This window comes from Cydia fagiglandana, chromosome 17 (assembly GCF_963556715.1).
Source record: "Cydia fagiglandana chromosome 17, ilCydFagi1.1, whole genome shotgun sequence".
Taxonomy (NCBI): domain Eukaryota; kingdom Metazoa; phylum Arthropoda; class Insecta; order Lepidoptera; family Tortricidae; genus Cydia; species Cydia fagiglandana.
In genome coordinates, this window is record NC_085948.1 from 13,418,145 (window position 1) to 13,443,541 (window position 25,397).

At 38.1% G+C, this 25,397-nt stretch overlaps 3 protein-coding genes across 3 annotated transcripts in view; 2 read left to right on the forward strand and 1 right to left on the reverse strand.

Annotated features, from left to right (window-relative positions):
• The window catches only part of LOC134672547 (malate dehydrogenase, mitochondrial-like), a 33,222-nt gene extending 31,217 nt beyond the window's left edge, over positions 1-2,005 (forward strand). The window contains exons 5-6 of the mRNA XM_063530493.1: positions 1,251-1,451; positions 1,790-2,005. Coding sequence (XP_063386563.1) covers positions 1,251-1,451; positions 1,790-2,005 — 417 coding nt within the window. The remainder of the gene's footprint in view (positions 1-1,250; positions 1,452-1,789) is intronic.
• LOC134672532 (inner centromere protein A) overlaps positions 1-25,397 on the forward strand; it is a 100,977-nt gene that overhangs the window by 68,244 nt on the left and 7,336 nt on the right. The gene's annotated exons all lie outside the window — the stretch shown is intronic.
• LOC134672538 (pancreatic lipase-related protein 2) lies at positions 4,177-24,404 on the reverse strand. Its single transcript, XM_063530483.1, has 8 exons — positions 23,793-24,404; positions 23,137-23,236; positions 21,130-21,278; positions 18,259-18,325; positions 13,493-13,680; positions 12,835-13,053; positions 6,730-6,883; positions 4,177-4,528 (listed from the first exon to the last, which is right to left on the reverse strand). Exons 1-8 carry the CDS (start codon positions 23,836-23,838, stop codon positions 4,465-4,467), a joined length of 987 nt encoding a protein of 328 aa, XP_063386553.1. The 5' UTR covers positions 23,839-24,404; the 3' UTR covers positions 4,177-4,464.

Genomic DNA, 25,397 nt, shown 5'->3' on the forward strand with positions numbered 1-25,397 from the left:
CGAATTGAAGCAATTTAGTATTCCAAGCTAGGTTGAGCTGAGCAAGATAACATAAATCATTAAGGAGAGGGAAAATTGGGATTAACCCCCGCAGAGGGTTCCCTTTTTATCGCGAAACAAACGCAATCACTGGATGATAAATATTTTACACACCCAGTGAACCGCGTTATTTCAATCTGTTGGGTTCCGTCAGTTTGATCTGAACTATACAGATGAAATTAATATTAACTGCTTCATTCATGTCAGAAAATTCCCTGGTCGTTCCTTGTGGTAACACAAATAGAGCTCTATGCATTCGCAATCGCGATGAATCACGATTGAGGCTCAAGAGTTTTCTCTGCGGCGGTCAGTCCAATATGGACTTAACCGGCTCTGGCTTGGATTGTGGTAAATTGCACTACACAAGAGTAGTTATATACTTAGATGGTATATAGTTTATAGTGACCCTATTCAGGTTTATTCTAAACTAGCTTTTTTCGGCCACTTCGTTGGAACTTTTTACTTATAGATAAACTTCTTTCTCCCATCCTCCATTTAGTTTCCTAAAAAATCACGAATTTCTGGATAAAAATAATCTTCACTTTTTGAGCGATTGAATAAATAATACCTTCCATTCCATATCTGACTATAACATTACTAATCGAGCCCCTACACAATAATATTCCAATAACAGTCGAACCCCGATTGATGGTCTTGTAAACAGATCAATGACACACGCCAGGAGATAAAAGCGGACGGCGAACACGCTCATTGACCATCCGTCATAAATTCGCTGAGGTATCGGCGTTTTACGAGAGCAAGCTTGTTCGAATGTAAGGTTATTTTCTAGGTCCCCGTCACTATCGTCAAGTCGATGGCTTTTAATCTAGATTTTCAGGATTGCGAACGTATCTTCACCAAATCTTTATAGGCTTAGATAAATTGCGCTCCAAAAAAGACCAGTACAAAAATCCTTAAATTTTTTTAATTGTAAATGTTTTTAGATCTAACGATAAAACTCTTTTACAAGTTACCAAGATCATGAACAATAGGTATAAGTACTTTAGTTTTACTGATAATATTTACTACTTATAAAGTGAATCTCAATAATGTACTTAATAGGTATAGTCCAGAGAAGACAAGAAAAGAGTAGGAGGATGATGATGACGAGTAGGTAGAGTAGATGAAGTAGGCACTACACTGTTGGGAGTTTGGGATGAGTATATTTTTTCATGATCATGTTGGAAAACTAAAAATAATCACAATTACAGACGCTAAGATCAACCGGCTGGTACGACCCAGCGAAAGTGCTGGGCTCGCTAGCCGTGCCCGAGATGAGGGCCAGCACCCTGGCCGCGTTGTCCCTTGGCCTAGAGCCCCGGTACACGAAGGTCCCGTGCGTTGGAGGCACGGAAGGAGAATCCTTAGTGCCGCTGTTTTCTAGGGCCGTCGACTACTATGAATTTTGCGAGGTATCATTTAAACATTTTCAAACGATAATCTATACAGTACTAAGTAATATTATTTACAGAAGACTTAGGTGAGCAATAGCATTGGGATATCAGAAGTAGCTATCAAAAAACAGAAAAATCAATATCCACGTATTCAATTTAAGTGCTGCTTTCCCGTTTCATTTCTGATCTGTTGCAACTCTGTCGTATTGAGAATAAGATAACTACACTTAGCTTAATCCTCATATTTAGCAATAATTTAAAACATAAAGTAATCTTTAACCCACAATTATCCAATTCTTATCATATCTTTCTTCCCATTTTCTTTATCTTCCTAAATCCCACCTTCCCCTTCCCAGCAAACCGCCGAGTACATGACACAATGCGTCCGGTCCGCCGATGAAGCTATACTGCGTTGCGAGGGCCACTGCGCGAGATGCTCAGACCTCAGCGAGGCGCATGCGCTGACCAAGCTAGTCAGCCAGGTTGCCCAAGCGTTGCTATGCGTCGACATACCCAGAGTCACGGGTTTTGTTGAGACGAATTCCGTTCAACAGGTCTCACCAGCTAAGTAAGTCCTATTAAGATGCTAAAAATGTAGAAGTTGTACTTTTATGGTCTTGTAGAAGCATGAGACCCTTACTCATAAGAGCTTTTAAGCCATGGTGTTTATGCGCTAATATGTAGACTATGACGTACCTATGATCTTTGAAATTATTCACTAGCCGCGTAAAAAGTACAGTGAACAAAACGATTAGGTAGCTTATTTATAATGCAGGGTGCTAAGGTAATAGTTTTGCTGACTCTACATTAATTGTGACTACATCTTTTGAGCTCTCTGATCTCATTGCGGGAGATTGTGTGACCTAGGTGGGCGCGTATACTGGCAGTTGGCACTTAGCACACACAACTGTGACACTGATTTCAAGCCTTTAAGAAAATTGATCGACGTTATTTTTTTCATACCCGAATACAATTTCCAAGTTACAAATACCATCGTTGCTTTATCGTAATTATAATAGAATCAAATTAATCCTCCGTCCCTCGGTGCTCAATTCAATCAACCTTCCTTCATCGCCGGAAATAGGTATACGGGTAAATTCTTCGTTTAAAATCTACCTATAATTTCGTCGTGAACTGTTTTTGAAATCAAGAATATATGAAGCCATTCTTCTGCCGCCAGATTCATCGCGAACCCTGTCGAAATCGGAGGCAGTGGTATCCGGAGATGCCTCGGCTTACAGAAGCTCACGGATCAGGAGACAAAGTCCGTGAATATCGCCTTAGAAGTGTTGTGGAGAAGGAACGCGATGGTCGACAGCTGGTGCTGCAAGCATTGCACCTGGCCAAAGACTGATGCCTGCCAGCAAAACTTCTTATACCCGAGATACCAAGACTATGCTTATGCTAATGTGTGCTGAAATGTGATATTTTGAACAGATTGTAATAACTTTGTGTGTTTTTTTTTTTACTTTTTTGTAGCAAATTTATTGTTGAATTCGGTCATGGGCAAATTGTTTAAAATGAGTGAGTGGTTTTTTGGTGTAAGTACTTTTAATGTTGAGCAATAAAAGTTTTCAATTAAGAAAATAGTTTTTCATTTTAAATGTATGTAGATGAATACCTATTCGCTGGATATCAATAAAATGCAAAAATACCTACCTTCATTTTATTGTTTCTAACGGCGCGATTCGGGAAATGAATTAGAGATGCACTAGATTGATATGAAATAGTAATGATATGTGACGTTCCACGGCAAAAGGTACCTTATTGGCAGCTGGCACTTACGCTATTATTAACGCCGCTCCAATATTCAGCCGGGGCAATGGTTCCTTTTGCCGTGGAACGTCACATATCTTTACTATTTCATATCTAGTGCATCTAATTCATTTCCCGAATCGCGCCGTAAATGTTATATTTGTAGGTGTAAATCCATGATGATACATGTTCTTAATTTATCCATTGATGTCCTTATCACGTGATAAAGATACTTATACCATGATACTTCAAATACCGGTGGATAACTAAAACTTCTCTCACCCAGTTACCTCGCCATCGAAGTCCTCCTAAACAAACACGGGATTTGCGGCCAGTTCGATTTCCCCCCCATGTCCAACTACGAAACACTTCTCCTGCAGAAAGCCTTGGACAACTTGACGTTGATGGTCAACTCTAGTAGATGGTGGTTCACTCAGAACCAGATCGCAGAGAGAGGCAAGAACGCCATGATGACACAGTTTGGGTGCTACAAGAAGTATGATCGTATAGAACATTGCCGCTTTAACATGCAGTCACTGAATCAATAGTACCTTATGCCGCAGCTATGAAAAAAAAAATCGGTCGACGTTGGATTTGTCAGCGTGCTACGCCATATACAAGATTCAGCGTTGAGCAAATTTGTAACGTTCCACGACAAAATGTAACTTATGGCGGCTGGCGCTTACGTCGCATAGCGCCGTAATAATATTGGAGCGGCGTTAATAATAGCGTAAGCGCCAACCGCCATAAGGTACCTTTATGGGACGTCACATTTGGATAACCTTTTTCGTAGCGGTTTGATAAGAGTGATTCAAAGTAAGGGTTGCCTCGCGATTATATTACGAATTGCTAATGCATTTATTTATACTAACTTACCTATTTGAAAATCGCGTAAAACTTAGTTTGGTCACTCTTGCTTGCACGCAATTTGCTGTCAGTGAAAGTTAAAAAAAAGGAAAAAATGTAACGTAAAAATAAAAATTGTACATGTTTTAGTATATTTTATTGCTCTTCAATTTCTATAATATCACATAAATTCATTGGCATTAAGATCACTAACGATATCACGACGATAGTTTTGTTCCGTATCATAATATTATTTGTGGAATATTAAAATACCATTCCGTTTATACGCTTGTGATAACACTCATAACAGCAGCTATGCAGCAAAAGTTCACAAAATGTATCTATCTTGATTCTTATTGTTAGACTACAGCTACTTCTATAGAATTTTTAAATAAATTTTCTAAGATACAGGGCTGCTGATTCCTGAAGCTTATGGGCCGTTTCTCGCAAACGGGGGGCTCTCATTGGTCGCCAAATACATTTTTCCGCTGAGGCTGAAAACATGAACAAAAATGAACAACATGAACATTTATACCCAAATTACTCAAGTAAAAGATCTTTTCAATGCAAAGACTTGAAAATCAGCGAAATCTCTAAAGTTTTCCGGCATTTTACACACTTTTATTTAGCTTCACTGCGTATAACTCTTTGTATACACGGTGTAACATGAGGAAACCGAATAATTTTAACCACGCATTTCTGAGGTCAAAAGAAGTAAAAAATGTAATATGAGTTTAGGTCAATTTCGCCAAAAAAAAATATTTTTGTTTTGTTTTTTAAATTTTTTGAATGTATTTGTACATAAAAAATAAATGTTATTGGTAAACTTGTCACTTAAAATTGATTTTTACATTTTTTCATAGAACCTCCTTTTTGTAAAGTGTTACTTGTCACTTTTTGACATCTATCAATAAGGATATTTAGATTACGTCCCATAGCAGCAACATCACCGTCAAAAATGCCTTTTACACTATGTAACAATTAAAACTTGTTTTTTTTTTAATTAATAAAGTCTCTGAAACTAGGCGAATTTCAAAAAAAGTTTATAGGACATTTTGTCTCTAAATATGATCAGGAATACGCTGTTAAAATTATTCGGTTTACTCATGTTATACCGTGTATATGGTGCTTCAAATCTTGTATTGTAACTTAAATTTGAATCACTTCCAGGTGTCTTGAGCTGAAATTTCACATAAATACCTACTTCCGTATTTCCGATGAAAATGAAATAATATGCTAACATGGAGCTGATCTGATGATGCAGTCGGAAGGTAGCCAAAGGAACTCTTCAATGGGAAGACATACACACATTGAGTTTACGCTTATTTAAAAGGTCTCGAAACGTACCTGAGCAATTCTCAAAAAGTTTGTACATTTCGATTACATCTTAAAATTTCTATAAAAAATGGTATGCTAGTTAAATAAATGAAGCTGAACAACTTCCACCATATTTCCCAAAATTTCCCAGAAAGTTTCTAAGAAACATTCCTTTTTACAAGCTTTTATTTAGTTTCACCTGACCGTTGTCTGTCTGTGTGTAATCAAATCTTGCAAGTTAAATTTGATCCATTTCCCGGTTTCCGATTGAGCTGAAATTTTGCATGCATGTATAAATCGGATGACAATGCAATATTATGGTACCATCGATCTGATCTGATGATGGAGACAGGAGGTGGCCATAGGAACTCTGTGATGAAACAACGCAACCTACTTGTGTTAGGGATTTTTAGAATTGTCTCGATGAGTCTGTCGTAAGAAAAGTTCAGTCAGCAATAAAAGCTTGTACCAAAAATGAAATTTTTGCCAAAAACATATTTCTTACCAGATTTCCTTACACATTTGGTTACAAACAAAATCTAACTATTAGTTCTAGGTAGTACCTAACTAATTAGTTTAAGACATAATTTGCATGTAAATATAGGTATTAAGTAGATGTAAGTAAACATTGCACGCCCATGTCGGGTAACTGTTGGGACAATGTTCTTGTATAAATGTCATCTTCTGTACACAGTTTGTCAATAAAGTGTTTCTATTCTATTCTATTATATTCAAAGTACAAACTTTTTGAGAATTGCTCACTTGATAAACATGCAAAGTACAGTCAATAAATGTGTGTATCAAAAAATATTTTAGACGGTTACTTTTTCTAATCAATTAACCGCCGTCTGAACTCTCGACGTAAATCAAACGGCTCGTCCCGTCCACGCACGCACGTGTTTATGTCGAGCACGCTCCCGTTATTGCACTCCTAAATCGGCTCCTCAATCCACAGCGGGATTCATGCGCGCGACGTGACGCGTATAGGGCTGATTTAGACGATGCGTGAACTCGCACGCGAATCAAATACCATTGCGGGTTTTCATCGGTCGGTTGAATTGGACGTAACCAACAGTCCGCAATGTAACTAAAATCGCAAGCGAGTTCGCGCGCCGTCTAGATCAGCCCTCGCTCGTAAACCCAGCGTTGCCAGTTTAATCAGAAACCTTTGATTGCGATATTCGCGGTTGGATATGAATTATGGATTTTTAGCGGTAAAATTTAAGGGTAGCTTTTGTCTCTCTGCGACGCCAGATTCCTGGCTGGCTTCAAATGCGTTACTGTCTGGGTATTCGTAGTTTCTTCTTCTTCTATGAAATTATGACGTATAAATAACACTTGCACTGCGTGTGCTATCAAAATGGTATAGTTTACTTACGGTGGGCGCGCTCCAAAGCCCATGTAGCCATCAACTCTAAAGCTGCATAGACGTGATGAGCCTCTCCACTGCCGGCACAGTGTCGCTGGAAACCCTCCTGGGTTTAACACCGATTCTGCATACAGACGCCAAGCTCGATTGTGGCTGCATCCGTCTGAAAATATACAAGATGAGCTTCAGCTAATCATTGTAGACCCTTGCGTCTTATACAGCGCTTACTCAAGTTTTATACAACTTTAGGCTGTATAAAGTGCGCCTTTTTCGCGTTGTGTAAACGTTCACAGGACTTTTATTCGAGTGTTTTTATATCGTTTATAGCATCAAAAAGCGATAACATGAACGTGCTCTCGACTTTAAAAGCACATATATTTGCTAGTTGGGCCCTTTCCCCCAAAATGCGCCAATAACTCTGGTAAATCTTCAGAGACACCTTGTACGGATCTAACTAGCTTGGCTCTTAGTTGGTTTCAATCTGAATTTCGTCCTAACTTCTGGTGGTTTATTTTCATGAATTCTGAATTTTAATCTTTTTAGAGTGCTTATTAGATAGGTCAGTCGTTATTATCTTGGTTAGATTTGCGTTTGAAATGACTGCTCACACACAGAAAATATGACGAAGCCCAACACACGTTTCGACTGATGAGTATTTCATGCTCTAATAATTTGATGCGGAATGGCTGCACACGTATGAACTTTCATCGAAATTTGCAGCCTCCGGTCATCCGTATGTTTTAAAATAATAACGTTTTAATCACGCTACCAATTAAATATGTCGACGTCAAAGAGAAATTTACAGCCAAAGTAACAAAAAAATGTTTACACGACCTAAATGCTATGACAATAAAGTCGTGTAAATAATTTTTTGTAACGTTAGTCGTAAAGATCTCTTTGACGTCGACTGTACATCACAATGAATAGTGGTCAAAGCCACGTTTAACTAACAAAAGCTTTTAATATCACACTTGTTTTGATTAATTGGTTAATGCATTCAACCCCGGTCGTTGTAACAAAACTAGCACAAAAGTTTCCTGTTTGCGGTGGGATTGAAATGAATTTCCAATTTAATTGAACGCTCTATACTCATTCGTTATGAGATGATTTAATTAAATGGCTATTAATAGATTTTGTTATTGGTACATCAGTACGTCGGATGATTGATTTTGTGGGGGATGTTGGGGCGCTAATTGCATGATATTTATTGATATAATAGGTATATATGTATGTATACGTACGAGTATATATAGTTTTTCAAAAATATACAGGCAATAATAAAACGATGTGGTTTAATATAGGTACCTACTTCATATACTAATAATATCCAATAGGTAGAGAGATATTATCAAACATTCTTGATTGAATATTATTTTACCTATATCGCACCATTCATCATCATCATTTCAGCCTATCGCACCATTAATATAATACATATCTCCGCATCAGTAAGCATTAGGTACCCCAATTCTAGCTTATTTATTCGCAACGCAACCTACTAACATTGCTTCGTGGTCTTATCGCTGGGGGCGATAGCTTATTTATACGTAAGCTATTGACATTTTAGGTTGACGATCAATGTTTGGCATCGCGCCAACAAGGCTTGAACTCAGGATATTGGTAACATCTACCTGACAGTCTTTCATTAAAAATAAAATCGGTTCCACTTCCTATTTCGCGAGAAAAATCGCTTGTAAAATGCACTCGTTATTTCAAAACTTGAATAAATCGTTCTTTGCATTGCTTGGCTTTGAGACAAATGGTATAAGAAATAAGTCGTAATATTCCTTGAATCGCAAGTACCTAAACTGCAAAATATACTGCTATTATACGTATCTTCTAGACCAGCGGTCGGCAACCTTTTTTTGCGTAGTTTTAGTAGCGTAGTTAACGATGAGTAAGTTGACGCGGGTATGACTTTATCAGACATTGTCGTTTCTCAATATTACATAGCCAGAGAGGCTCGCAGGCCGCAAGTGACAGTTTCACGAGCCGCATGCGGCCCGCGGGCCGCAGGTTGCAGACCGCCGTTCTAGACCACTGACTTTGTTCTTTGTGAATTGTAAATGCAGTTTATAACTAAGACAACATTTAATCCTTTGTCTTGAAATAGAACAAAGACAATTGTCAGAAGAATGCATTCAGAACAATAGGTTCCTAAGGATTATTTATGAAGGTATTTACTAGACTTTCTTCACAGTAGTTTCTAAATGTTATACAAAACTGGGAATATTCGTGCCTTTTCGCTGTTAGTTTCCGAGCAGACGCGAAACTCCAAGGATACGCTTGCAATAGTTCACCAAACCGTGTACTCCGTAAACCAGTATAAGAACCCTTTCCCATTACTCTTAGTTCGTACTGATTTAGAGGTCACGACTCCACTGGTTAGCTCAAGAACCCGACTTGGTCACTGTTGGGTAAGCAATTAGAATACGCAGTATACCGCCGTCGGCGGTTGTCGAAGTTTCCGCGTCTGAGGCCGCTAACAATTGTAGAACTGTCTTTGTGATCTCTGATGATGTCTCTAGCTGCGACACTTCGCAAAGTTGTATCTTCTTTTAATGTTTTATTATCGACCTTAGGCCCTTAGAATAAAGCTGTATATAGCAATAAGTAAAGTTGTAGCAAGTATCTAATGAAGTGTCAACGCCGAACTATGTATTTACAACGTCGATTTCCCAGCTAGAGATGAAAAATATCCTGTGACCAAAAGTTCAACAGTTATTTTTAGATTAGATTAATTATGTATTGAACTGTAAGATATCATGAAATTATTCCTTAGGTAACGCACCTGAATTGCTTGATCTTGATACATTCGAAGGGATGTTTACAAAAACAACATAACTGCTTAGAGCGGTTGACACTTTTTTTAAGAACATTGTTAATCGTTTCAGGTGTCAACCAGTGTAGTCAGTTATGTTGTTTTTGTAAACATCCCTTCATTTTTAAAGGGGGGACGAATAAAGTCTCACTCACCCCAGGGGCTTAACTCAACCGAAATATGTACTTACGAAGAAACGTCGCTCTTAACTTCTTTATTAAGTAACCTACTTGTAGATACTCGCAAAATGCTACCGGCTTAATGGAGTTTAAGGTGGACGTAACTTAGAAGAGTGGATTGGATGGACAAAGAGGAACAGGGTTTTTAATTTTCGAAAAGTTTAAATTTAGTTTCTAACAGTTGTTAGAGAATAGAGAAATAATTAAATTAAGCATACACGTTCTAGTGCAACAGCAAAGATATCTAATTTATACACGGGATCTTCATTTACATGCACCAGGATCGTTTCAAGCAAGGTATTTCTTTTCTCTGTCGTGTGTCTTCTGTGTTTGTTTCTTTTACTCTGCTCCTTTTGCGTTCTGTGGGCCTACCGCGAACCACATTCGAAGTGTTGTCTCTCTGTCGCACTTGTAAATTTGTACGTAAGTGTGATAGGGAGGCAACACTTCGAACGTGGTTCGCGGTAGACCCTCTGGACCGTTCGCGATGTAGGCTAAGAGCGATATAGGCAAAATGTTACACTAGTCATTTTGTGTTCTAGACCGTCCGCGAATAACCCCCTCTTAGTAACAAGGAATATAGCAGAAAGTGGTAGGCGAAAGTTCTTATTCTATTTTTCGTCGCCAGAGTCTTTAAGATGCTATCGCTATGTCTTAATATCTCATTTGTCGCCACAGTTATAATGAAGCTTATATTTTTGCTAATTGTACTCTCTGTTGTGAGAATTGTATTCTCGTATAGGTACGTAATACATGGTAATACGTATGACAATGTATCATTAAGGCCGTGCCACTAAAATATGTAAATCATTTTTGCGCAGAGCTTAAAATATGTGCGCGCGCGAGCTCATCCGTATTTATGAATTTTTACGAAATATTTTTTTTTTTTGCACAACGTAGTCTCACTGCAGCTATTTTGTTACTGTTCTCGTTTTGTTTTTGTGGCTATGCGGCATCATAAGCTTAATTAAAAACATGTGAAGCTAGGCGTGTTCCAAACGGTAGAAAAAATCATGATCTAATTGCCTTCACTGCTGAAAATACAACACAATTCATAATTCTGAAAAAGTAGTAAGTATTGAATATTGACATTATACCTACCTAAAAAGGTTCATAGAAATTTAAGTTTTTCTAACTCATTTTTCTGTTGAGGTATAATAATAGGTATATTGAAGAGGTAATAATTATAAAGTTGTAAGTTATAAAGTAATATTTCTTTCTAATATCTGAACACTGCTTTCTAGTCGCTAATGTGTGTTGTCAAATAATCTATAACCTCACGCTAAAGTATGTGAAAGATAACTGCTTCACATACCTCAGTAAGCGCGTCCACCATGGGACTTTATTTGCTTTAAAGGACGCAACATACATAAACTCACCATAAAACAGATCTAAAAGGATATGCAAGGTACGAGATAACCACCCCGTTATAAACCAGCCCTAACAGCCTCTAATAATAGCATTTTAAACGGCAATAATTTGGCCGATCCCCGCGTCCTTGGATGTGATTTCAATCCCTTACGAAGAACGAGTTCAGGATAAACATTTGAATTGCCTTTGAATACATATAACTGTTGAGGATCTTTAGGTCTCTTTACAGTGGTTTAAACCAACATTTGTCTGAGGTCACGCAACCAATTGGGATACACGGCCTTGGGTGTTATTCATAGTTCCACGTGGCATGAAACCACCATAAGCGCGACCTCCAACTACGCAAAGCTATTGAAGTTCCCTCGGTTCCAGTTATACTGGTTTGTTTAGGATGGATACAAGGCCGCCTCCCAGCCTCCCTCTGACGTAACGCATCGATCGCCCGAATATGCGGTTATTGCTGATGCAGCGTTTTAGAGTTCTAAAGCGCTTTTTAAAGAGTTTAATTTTAATGGAGCTTTTTATTTGGAGAGTCAAACGAATATATCAAATCCTGCGAAAACTATTTGGTTTGTCTTTACATACTTGAAATAAATTAATAGTACCTACGTATCTGCTGCATACACCCGGAAAATTATTACTGAGGGCGACGCAAAATTGCCAAAAGTGAGTGGCAGACCAAAAAGGAGATCCTCCTATTTGTATACCTAAGATCGACTAAAGAAACTGAGGGAGAACCTAAGATACACTAAGTACCTAAATTATTTCACCAAAAACGCTATGAGATTTAGACTAAACCGTTGCGATAGAGATATGTACAAATTAACATGATTTTGTAATTACTAAGTTAGACTGTGTTCTAGATAACAATTGCCACATTAATTATACTGTAGTTTTATCTCTGCAGACTTTTAAATTATTCAAAGTACCAAGGCTGCAATAAATTACGATTTAGCGAACTAAGCGCCGGACTTGAGACATTACTTTAAAGCTTAAAGAAGAATAAATCTTAAACTATACTATATATGTGCATTGAAAATCGTAGTGCAACGGTCATTGAACGAAATGCAAGTGAAGACAAAGGAATACTAAGTCAGGTGTTGAGAAATCATACAACATGCTCGTAATCTTCCTCAAGCCTTCAGTAATCCTGCTTAGCATCGCGCGGCGTACGCAGGTGCATACTGTTTCTTAAAATACAATTATATTACTCAAACAAGGAGATTAAAAAGAGTATTTGCGAAATTTACGTTTCCTTGTTTTGCTTCCTCCTTCCTTTCCTTTTATTTACCTCGTTTTGGAGAACTGGAAAGCCCTAATTAAACCCACCAAAAACATGTAGAGTCTGTGCGGAAACAGAAGAGTCGTGGAATATAATCAACCATCAGAACCAATACATTCTATGACTCTTCTCTTTCCACACAGACTCTAATAGGGCACCAGCTATTCAGCTTCCATTTCCAGTGCGAGTTCAAATTGGCAGGTCTGCTAATTACATACAGATGCATGCTGCTGAACGCAAGGTTGCTGCAAAAAAGTTCTGCCCCGTAGACAACATGCCAATCGCTAACGCTCCGTAGCAAATGAAACGCAACTATCACTGTCACACTAACATGGGAGACTGATAGAGAGACACAAAGCGATTCGATGGCGAAGCGCAAGCGATCATCAAACAGCCAACGGGCTAGGCCGCCTGATCATCCTTACCTTTAACTTTTATGAATATTTCCTGTATTAACTTACACATAAACCCTAGTTCCCTGTTCCTGATGAGCTGGTCGACCCAGCAGCCCGGCTGCACCCAGCTGCCCGGGTTGGGGTAGAAGTCCACGTCGCCTATTGGCCGGGGGAAGCCAAAGACCCCGGGGTTCGTGTGCAGCACGTCCACGAAGGCCGCATCGCCTCTTGCAAGGTGGCCGTCGCTGTTGGTTAAACCGTAGCCGGGGTAGGCGGGATCTAAGCCTGAAATGAGAAGATTTTGTGGGAATAGATTTTGAGAACCAGTGAAAGATTGAGTTACGGGCTCCTAGTTCGATCATTATTCGACATTCAGCTATGTAATGTTGGCATGCTGCAAGATTGCATTTTTTGCTCACTTACGAAAGTAACCAGTATTTTTTTTTTCTTATTCTACGAAAGTGCGCAAGCGTCCGGCGGGAATGAGTTTTAGGTAATCCTGCTCAGGATCGTGACGCGGTAACATTTTATTTATCTTGCATGTATTTCTCCTGCGGTACTGTCACTAGCTATGTGAAAAGCATTTCAGTGCAGTCTGCGCATAGCTTCAGATAATATACATCCTTTATACGGCCTGTGTGACCGGTTCTGGTAAGTATCTTCTCTACCAGAAGACTATATTTCGTGCGCATTTTCGGCCTTGACTTATTAAATAGCTTATTACCAGTAATCCTGCCCAGCAACAGCCCCCTCCTCCTCAATTCTTTCCCGCCGAAGCCAGCTGCCTCGGCTCCAAGCGAAAACCCGATGACGTGTAACGAAGAAGCACGGACTCCGGCGCGCTCCAAAAACTGCACGAAGTCCGCTAAGCGCGCTCCCATGTAGCGGGTGTTGCGGACCGCCGTTATGTACCTGGAATATTTTGATTTCGGTTCAGTTCGATGGAAACTGTTGACCCTGAGCCCTAATAGAACCTGGGCTTCTTTAAATTAAAACTGGGAATGCGTTATGAGAATGATAGTGGAAACATTTGACGCAGGTCTCACAGTACTGGAACTGAAACCAAAATACACGACTCGTCAAACTAAAGTCAAATTCATCAGGAGGTGTATTATGATATTCTACTACATACTTATTAATTCAGATTTCATACAGGTTACAATTAGAACGGAAGGGGTATTGAAATTTTTTATAACTAGCCAAAAAGAGTTGCGTCATGAATACGGTTAAAGAACTGTTCTAAAGTATTTATATTTATTCAGTAAACAACTAAAAACACGTGATAAAGCACAGCACAGCACAAACGGTATCCTCCTGAATGCAACGATAAATTTCAAACGCTCCGTTAATCTGCGCTCTGAAACTGACTGTAAACGTGTATTTGTATTGCGCCAGAACTTTCAACAGTTTCGACTACAAATATTCCTCATGTGCATAATTTAACTACAGTTTACAAGTTCTATACAAGACTTAATTATGCTATCTACAGACGTAACTATAACAACAGTGCAGTGAGCTTGGTGAGCGAGAATCGCGGAATTTCAGCCATCTGGTATTATAAGTTAAGAAGAAGAAGTTAAGCTTAATTATTATGGTTATACATTAGTCAATTTCAATCTAACTGTGTGACCTATGTAGACTTTGAAATGATAATTAAATCTGGATTTAATTTCAAACTACTTACCTACCTACGCTACTATGAGAACCACCATAGAGCTATCTTAGCAACCGGTAGAGTACTTTGTAACTAAATTGACCCACACAAAGAAGAGAGCCTTGTGAACACAATATATCTATTCCGTGCCTTGCTTCAATTACTTGAAACAATTCAGTTTACGTAGTTACATAACCTTATGTGGGTGCATAAATCTGGAGCAAAACTTGGCACAATTCCATGAAGTTATAAACGTGCAGCTTAAAGCCCTCCCGAAGAAAATAGGCGTGCGGTGTTCCCTAGCCCAGGGAAAAGTTAATGATACAGACTGTCAATATTCATAATAGTTCACAGAAAATATTTCGTAGTTGCATTCCTCATCGATGTGATCTTGTGATAGTTGAGTTCTTAATTTTAAGTCCCTTGCAGCTTAAAAGTCAACTACATTTGCCGTATTAGACTTCGGTTATTTATGCTGGGAATTTAGGAAGTTTACAAAACTTTATATTATATTATATATGTCCCTTCGCTTAATTCTGCAACAACTCCATCTAGTATTTATTTACACTATTTAGTCAGGGAAAATTTAAATAACATCATCAACGACGACGATGCAATTTTGTATGAATACAATTCGTGTCAACAAAGTAACATAAACATGACTACAGGCTTCGCTTTCCTTATACTTTTATGACTACGTCACAACTGCCACATTGACAAGTCGAAAAATTCCCTGTCTCTACTATTTATTAGTCTCTGCTCTGTTTGCGACAAACGTTTGCTTTTAAAAGCTTTTAATTCATGCCCGTCCATTTCCATCTGCTAAATGTTCTTGTTCATTGCTTGCGATGGTGATTTGTAGCGCAGCCATACAAATTGTGCATTTAAGTCGAAGAGATTACCTTTACGGCTACTGTAAAATTTTAGCTGTTCGAAATATAAACTTTATATTGACATGCTTAAGGTGGTTCGCTTTTCATACAAAATTCAATCAAAGCTCATTAAGTAACTACACACTATTAGTACACAAATATTTCCGCATTTATCTTCTTTCGAATATTCGTTTGCGCGAAATTAACAGGAAAACAATGTTTCATACAGAAATCATGCAAAAATCATAGTTTAATTTTCATCAATTTTACGTATGTGTGTGTCACAAATGTCGTGTACAGATACATTTGCGACGTTGCCATACCATTTCCGACGTTGCCGGGCTGACCACGGCTCGAATTTGGAGTGCCGTCATGTTTAGTGCAATTTTGTTGACACTGATATTTGACAGGTAGTTAATTGACCTAAGCGAGAAGTTCGTCAGCTTAGCTAAGAACTATCATGGCGTGTTATGCAAACAGTCGCTTTTTTGCTTGCAAACGGAAGATTCCCGGTTCGATCCCCAGTCATTGTATGCTGGAACATAACTTTTTGTATTTTTGTTACACCTAAATTTCGTATTGTTTTTTTTTATTTTTATTTAATTTTTCTTATTATCATAAATCGATTATTAAGTATGGGCTACACTTATTCTTTTATTTTTACAAAGATAATTAGAAATTATACTCTTCCTAATCTCTCTGATTTTTACAATCAGGACATCCTCACTGCAATAAAAACCGGGCAAGTGCGAGTCGGACTCGCGCACGAAGGGTTCCGTGCCATAATGCAAAAAAAAACAAACAAAAAAAAGCAAAAAAAAACGGTCACCCATCCAAGTACTGACCACTCCCGACGTTGCTTAACTTTGGTCAAAAATCACGTTTGTTGTATGGGAGCCCCATTCAAATCTTTATTTTATTCTGTTTTTAGTATTTGTTGTTATAGCGGCAACAGAAATACATCATCTGTGAAAATTTCAACTGTCTAGCTATTACGGTTCGTGAGATACAGCCTGGTGACAGACGGACGGACGGACGGACGGACAGCGAAGTCTTAGTAATAGGGTCCCGTTTTACCCTTTGGGTACGGAACCCTAAAAAGAAGTGTATAAAATTTCCTGTGGTTAAAAATAATGGATTTTGTCTATGAATGAAAAACACAATTATTACTATAGTTTGTTTTTTTAGCATTAGAAATAAGGTAAACAATCTTGACGTGTCTTTTAATTGAAAAACACATTTTAAAAATAAGTTACGGCAAATATCTAACAATTATAAATCTAATACGATCATTTATATTCTTCTGCTTTCATAAGTAATCGTTTTTACCCTATTACTAAGACTTCGCTGTCCGTCCGTCCGTCCGTCCGTCTGTCACCAGGCTGTATCTCACGAACCGTGATAGCTAGACAGTTGAAATTTTCACAGATGATGTATTTCTGTTGCCGTTATAACAACAAATACTAAAAACAGAATAAAATAAAGATTTAAATGGGGCTCCCATACGACAAACGTGATTTTTGACCAAAGTTAAGCAACGTCGGGAGGGGTCAGTACTTGGATGGGTGACCGTTTTCATTTTGCTTTTTTTTTGCATTATGGTACGGAACCCTTCGTGCGCGAGTCCGACTCGCACTTGCCCGGTTTTTGATTTTTAAAAAACCTGATAACACTGAGTATGTGGGGGAAGCGCTGCTGGCCTAGCGGAAAGCAATTCGGAGGTCGCGGGTTCTAACCCCGGCTCGTACCAATGATTTTTCGAACTTTTGTACGAAATAGCATTTGATACCTACCTATTTATACACCGATACCTATTTTTCGGTGAAAGAAAACAATGTGAGGAAACCGGACTAATCCAAATAAGTTTACTCTCTGGGTTGGAAGGTCAGGGCAGTCGCTTTCGTAAAAACTAGTGCGCATGCCAATTCTGGGATTAGTTGCCAAGCGGAGATTGAATATCTGGGAGACCGACCAAAGCTTACAAAACATAAAAACTCAAAAATGCGCGTTTTCTCATAGACCTAGCTAAGAGATCAAACCCCTTATAGCAAATTTCATCGAAATCGTTAGAGCCGTTTCTGATACCATCCAAATATATAAATAAATAATTATATATCTAATAATTGCTCGTTTAAAGGTAAGATAACACAAAGGAGAAACAAAAAGAAATTACCTACTCGCACCAGTCTTGAACCCCAATCCTCTTCCACGTATTTCCACGAACATACCGTTACGCTATTGCAACATACTTACGTTGTGTGAAATTGTCTACTACAAGGATCACGGAAACACTGTTTGCATGTGTGAGTAATAGTAGGAAAAAGCGTGACAGCAACACTCCGTCAAATTAAAAAGGTGGTTTTTGCACAATGAAGTATTCAATGTTTATTTTAATAGTTCAATATTTACTTAAAGAGTGCGCGAAACATACTTTTAAGTATACAAATACCAAGACCATTTCACAAAAAAATAAAATCTGAAATTTTGCAAAAGTGGTGCCATCTAGCGAGAGTTAAGTTTTGAGTAACCTAGGCGAACCACCTTAAGTTGAATGTACTCGTAGGGATGCACTGATCAGTGCTAATAACGCATAGCAAAGGTTAATTTCGGTAATGAGCAATAAAAGCATGAGCAATTTAATATAATATCATGACCAACTAGGGAACAAAACAAATTATTATATGAAATATTTTTTTTGTTTATTTTATTTAAGTAATAGTCACACTACTATAGTTTATAATAATACCATGAGTTTGCGGTTCCAAGAAGTGTAATAAAAACAAAACCTGCTTCAGTTCCTATGATCTTGTGGTTTTTGGCGAGGCATTCACTTGTTTTTTTTTTATACAAGATAATGGTGTGCTGACTGCAACACTCTTAACTGCCAGTGGACCTTATAAGCTCAGCAATAAGGTTCACGAATTGAACATGTCGATGAATGGTATCAATCAATGCATAACTCACCACGGAAACGCCACGAGACGTGCCCAGTCGACCGCCACGAAGTTGTACTCTCCCCTTGATAGGTATGCTGCAACATGTTTGGTAATGGTCAATACGATATTTATATCACAGTATTAAGCACCTATAAAATCGTTGAGAAACCAATAAAATAACCATTACTTTCTTTGGTCCCTTAAAACTCCAATGACAATAGAATACTTAAGTTCGGTGAACGGGATTTATTTCTAAATTATGATACCTATTATTAAAACCACCTCGCTGCCTTTATTTAGCAGTTAGAATAGAGTAGGTACGTGTCTAGTATTTATATCTGTGATGCTTTAGGTAAACGCGTTTACATGTAACGTATTATTATGTTATACTCTTAGGTAAGTAAGCCTAATAGGTACCTACATAAAAATACCTAACCAAAAACATTTAAAAAATATATATAGTCAGATGTTTTTTTTAGTAATGATAGTTCGTAATCGGTTATTTTAATCCTGATGAATTTTTTCGAGACGGATTTCAAATCAAAAAGACTTAAGTCAGATACCTACACGTAAGATAAATTAAATTTACAGTCAATCAAAAATTATGTGACTTTTCACACATTTATAACATGTTATAATTATAAATGGTGACTACTTTGAAAAAAAAACTCGTATGTAGTTCTGTCAATCAAAAGAAAAATGTAATAACAAGGTATGTATGGGATGCATACAGAGTTACTGCCACGTTACTGCGTTTTAACTTTCTGTAGCAGTGCGAGAAGAGGTTAGTAAAGTTACTAGTTAATAAAAAGATAAAACACAGTTGCAAATCTGACTATAGACAATTATTTAAAGTATGTAAAATTTTACCAGTGGGATTAAAACTCAAATATATGTTAGCTGTAAACAGTCATGGCAGCCAGGAACACAGGGATCTAGTCAATCATAGTCATAATACCAGAGCACTAACTGCGGGCAAATATGAAGTACCTAGGGTGTATAATTATTATGGCGATAGGACACTAAAGAAACGTTTACCCTATTTACTGAACACTTTGCCCACGGATATAGTAAAAGAGCCCAAAATAAATAGATTTAAAATCAGTCTAAAAAGGTATCTCCTGAATACTCTATAGGGGATGTGTTACCCTATAGTGTATTCATGATATACCTACCTATTTCAACTACGAATGTAAACCTATTCTAATTTTTAAATTTAATTAAGTATAGTATATAGTATACTGAGACTCCACAGTCAAACTAAATGTAGTTTTGTGGAGCATTGTATGTAACAATAAAGTTGTAACTTCTAGTATAATAAATAATTAAATAATAAATAATAATAAGTAGTTTTCAAAGTAGTAACGAAATATAAAGGTGTCAACTATGTATTTATTTTGTCCGTTTCGGGCGTACAATACCTATATTTCATACAATAGACCTGTACGACACCTGCTCCCATATACGCGTATCCTACACATTTCGAGCAAGATTCTCGTTCGGCTCCGTAAGTAATTGATAGCGCTATTATAATGCCATCGTCAGGCTAATAAAGGCGCTCGTAAAGTAATATTACTACCCTCGCTACCATAGGGCTTCAGCTGGAATTATGTGTACACTGGTGTTCAAAAGTGTATGGACATGTTTCAACCGTCAGTCCGTCATATTAAGGCATTACTGACATTACGGTCGACATCTGTCCATGCACTTTTGAACGCTACTGTACATTTACTAAATTTAATTAAACTCAGTCTGAATTCAGTACACAGTGCTTGCTGGTCTAAAATCAGCTAAGTAAGAGGTGTAGGGTTGGAGCCGGTATAGGTTTATTTGGCGTTCATAAGTATCTTTATCTTTTTAAGTATTCAGGTTACTCAATAGTTTTGGCATTTATTTTTCTCATTGTTTAAGTACCTATCTTCTTCTTCTCTCTGCCCTTATTCCACGTTATAGTTATCGCGTCGGCACAACATGAAGCAGAAAAATTAATAACCATTCAGATCCTGGCTAACGCAGATTCTTATTTGGCTGAAAACCAATTGTTATACACGGTGGCTAAAAAATAAGTGCATTCCTGTTGCCAGGGATGTTTTGGGATTATACTGTATAGTATAGTAAAAGTAGCTACTTTTACTATAGGATCAACCCAAAGTCGCGAAAACAAAATTTACCCTCCCATAGAAAATGAACCAGCCAAAACGCATGACACAGCTTCAGATTTTTTTTTGGTCCTAAGCTAAAAGTTGCCCAGTATAATCCCAAAACCTCCCTGGCAACGGGAATTAACTTATTTTTTGGCCACCGTGTATAGAATCATATCTCTTTAAGGTATTAGAGAAGGGTAGATACTTTTGACGCCCAGTCTGGTTCTTTACTTTAGATGCTGACTGTATTTAAGGAACTACTTCTCTTGCCTATTTGCGGTTATGCGCGATTGTTGCGACCAGTACAAAGTACAAACAGTTTAAAATAATAACCATAAGACAACAAACGTCAATGTGTACCATTGTTAAACCATTGTTGGTGGATTATAGCGCCGTAAATCTAGTTTATGTATTACCTAGGCCAATATACATATTAAGTTATTGTCATTGTTTTTAAATAAAAACATGTTATTTGATTGTATAATAATAATAGGGATGTGTGTGTGTGTGTGTATTTAAAATAAATTATTTCACACCATGCACCAAATAAAGCACCAGATAATTATTACAAAAACATAGATAGCAGTGATTTTCTACCACTATTTCTATTTAATAAATCGGATACGTAGAGGCTCCAATGCCCGACACAGCTACAATAACTGACATTTTCAATCATAATATCACAGCAATAAAGTTGACAGCAAGGTGTCGAATATTAGGTCTTAACATGACAATTATTGGGGTGTTTACGTTACCATCGCGCAGTGTGGTAGTGCTCCGGCCAGTGGTGGCTTCAGTGAAGCCCATCAGATATATAATTGTAGGGTTGGACACGTTGAAGCGAGTCCGCCTCAGGGACGCTCTGTTGCCTGCCGAGATCAGCTCGAAGGTGGTAGGATTTGATCTGAAAAGTATACAGACCATAATTGTAGTCCTTGTCTTAAATGCCAGAGGCGCGGCTCAAGGGTTAATTCATTTAAGGTATAAGTAAGGTATTACACCTAATGTACCTATACATATAAATAAAAGAGTACCTAGTTACGAGTTTTTCGTCTCGTACGATACGGTTTACATAGTACTAACAAAACGTATACCTACCTATTATCATAATCAAAGGTAAAATATACAAGTATGTATATACATTATTTTTTACCAAATTGTTCCCTAAAAATAGTGTATAATTGTAAATACGTGAGTCGTATTCGAATCAAATTTTATAAACTCAATTTATGAGTGGAAGACATGATCGCATAACATAATCTTAAAATTTAGGAGATTCTTGGATAAATGTAAACAGTTTTGTATGATAATCTTCAACCTTTGTATCGTAGAAAATGTACAAATGTCATACGGTTTATTTAACCAAATCGCACGAGACCACACGAAACCCATCGATCGTAGGTACGATCCAGAATCGTACCTTGGAGATGGCCCCAGAAGGTAACACGAGTGTATTTTCAGTGCAGCACTATAGGACCTTCCCATTATAAGATTAGAAAACAAATCTGAGTTATTAACAAAACTTAGTTTATCAAAATTATTACATTGATAAGGTTTATTTAACCACATTAACTGACAAGGTTAAAGTTAATCCACTACGAGGCATTCAGCGTAGGTCATGGTCATACCTATATTCAACTATAAGTATTTACGAAGTAAATAAAATGTCGATCTAGATTTTATTTGGATGGAATAAATGGTTTATCTATGGTTTATGGTTGGTTTGGTTAATGGTTTATTTTGGACACAGACCATCCTCTAGACTGAGTATAGTCGCGCTACCCCCGCTGCCACGCATACGGTAATTTTACTCCATGTTCGAGTCGAAAGTGTCTTTGTGTGACGTCCGTGAACTCGTTCCTCGTTTGAACGGACCAATCACGGCACGGGACTTCGCTCACCTCGTCCCGCGCACCCCCGCATTTTTGGCAGCATCGGTTGCATGAAATAATTGCTTTAAACTCCGTCTAGAGGATTCCTAGTCTATGATTTTGGATATTCAGAGCTTCTAGTTAGAGGTTATGCCGGTGGTGTGGTGTTACTGGTGCTCGACGCGGTCCCAGTACATGTCATCTTGAAACTTAAGTCATGTCAATAGAGATGACAGCAGGGTGTCATCTATTGGGCATTAGCATGTCGAGCACTAGTACCACTACCTTACGGCACTACAAAAATATGACACAGTCATAACATTTGTTTTCTTTTTTTTACGCTCTACAGTCGACGTCAAAAATATGTTTACACTTTTCGCCTTATTACAAAGGAGTAAGGTGCGAAAGTATAAACGACTAAACATACCTTTGAGTTCGACTGTACTGCTTAGATATAATGTCATATGGGCTAAGCGAAACAGTTTATTTGCTAGGAGCAAGAGAAACATTGCATGAGGAATCCCTACAAGTGTTCCCTTATTACTCTTATTAGAGTGTTTTCCCTTACCCCATTAAATAAATATTATAGGACATTCTTACACAGATTGACTAAGTCCCACAGTAAGCTCAAGAAGGCTTGTGTTGTGGGTACTCAGACAACGATATATATAATATACAAATACTTAAATACGTAGAAAACACCCATGACTCAGGAACAAATATCTACATGTATCATCATACAAATAAATGCCCTTACTGGGATTCGAACCCAGGACCATCGGCTTCGCAGGCAGGGTCACTACCCACTAGGCCAGACCGGTCGGTTAACCTTTAGATGTTATATCTCTGTAGAGTCTGTAGACGTTGCTGTAATAGTGATAGTACACTTACCTAGTGAACAGTTTGTATTGTATATCCTGCACGTCATCGTGGGGGCAGCAATAGTAGCACGGCCCCACCGGCGCGCTCATGAAACATACCTCCGTAACACCTACGACAAAATATTATCCCCAACTGAACTAACTTTTACAGCTTCTTTAACTCTTCTAAAATAAACCTAATGTTTTTAAGCAAAGGGTTGCATTTAGAAGATATCGATGCTTGTGTGAAAAGTTCAACTATAGGTAGGTACTAAAATGAACGCTCAGAGGGGGTGCTGATGTTTTATTATGTACTTGGCGATTCGCCAAATTAATTCGACACAATTGATATAAAATTAATTGAAATTTCAATGGATATAAAATCAATTGCCATTAATAATTAAATATAAAAAAAAAAATTATGCATTAATAATTAAATACATTTAGTTCGGTACGAAAGTGATTGTTTTCATTCTCAAATATGTAGGTAATAATAGTACCTAATAGGTACATACGTACTTCATCTACAACACGCTTTCGCTATTTAAAAAAATTAAACATAGTGTTTCTACCTATATATTTAAGCTTTGTCAAAGAAACAATTAGGTAGAGACGTTTTCTAATACTAAAGAATGTTAATTCAAACATTAAACTTGTATGAATTTCATCCGAATTTACAAGACTCACCAATGAAGAAGGTCGTCAACTGACATGCGGATGAGCTCAGCAACATATTGCCGCTATTCAGCCGCTGCCCCAGCCCGCGACAAGTCGGAAAACATTAAAATTCATCTCGAAACACGGCGGTGCATTTTCTCGCGTAACGAGCCCGAAGCCCGGAATCCTAGCCACAATAGACGGGGCACAATGCTTCGGAACTCGTTAAAAAACTTCTCCGAGTATTTTTTTATTAATCGCTACCGACTTATTGGTTTATTTTCACAGGTCACTGCAGATGCCGGTTAAACCTTGCGGTTAACCTTAAACTTGACTATGAATCTTCACTAAGACAAAGGTACTTTGTTTTGCTTGCTGTCTCCGCGGAGTTGAATAAACGACTGATTAGGTTTTGATCTTAACCATGGCGCGCTCGACGGTGACGCAAGCTGTGTAACAATATCAATCGATGGAAATTTGGGCGTGAAACGATTGCGTTGCCGAAATGGCTAATGTATAGACCCTTCAAGCGGTTACATTACTTGGCTTACGACAATTCTTATAGGTATTTCGCAACGTGCAGCGTTTTTATCTAAGACGTGATACCTTCAGCGGAGATCAAAAGAATAACGTCTGTAAACATGTGATATATATTTATACTTCAGCCGCTCCGCTTAACCTATCAGTTCCCCCATTTCATAGTTAACCACATTATTGATCCGGGCTCGCAAACTGAATTAATTTAACGCGGTTGAAGTCTAAACCGAGACGTTATTAAATTAGGCACGTAAACGATATTGCAGCCCGGGCATTAAGCTGTCTCGGAAGAGTTTATGGAGGCTGTTTAATCATTTATTCCGTTAATGAATATTGGACGGTGATGGAAGCGAAACAATAATTTACTGGCAGACGAGGTGTCTCGCGCCTAGGATTGCCATACGTCCGGATTTGTCCGGACATGTCCGGATTTTTGACCCTTTGTCCGGATTGCGGCCGAACTTGGCATGAGTCCGGATTTTTAGGAATGACCTTATAAAAATAAAATGCGCGCCCGAGGAGGGGGCTACGGGATCGGGCGAAGGGAAAGGGAAAAGTAGATCGACGATACAGTACACCGCAGAGAGCAGCGCGCCGCCGGGGCGTCGTTCAAGCTACGCCAGCCAAGTCTCTGCTACAAGAAATGTCCGGATTTTTATCAGGACATTTAATTCTTCCATATGGCAACCCTACTCGCGCCTGTCTTACTAACAGTAGCCACGACTTGCCTATTTCCTGGGTTAGGGAGAAGGGCGAGGCAGCAGCGCACCAATAGTTAACGGTACTATTTATAATAAGATGAAGTACCTACATAATTAATGTATCTACTTAATTATTTATTTTCTGAACTATTAGACTATTACATATTTTGTTGATTACAGCCTGCTGACCCTCGACGAACGAAAGATTAATTCACGGATCAATTTATCTTCTAAAATTCTGCAAAATTGAAGCGCGCTATCAAAACGTTAGGAGTGAAGGTTCGCTGGCGATAAGAAGTACCTAAGAACTTTTAAATTATTAATAGGAAAACTCGCGAACCCTTCTCACCAAACGAGTGTTTTCGCTGATGTTTTCATGTCCAATGGTACAATGTTA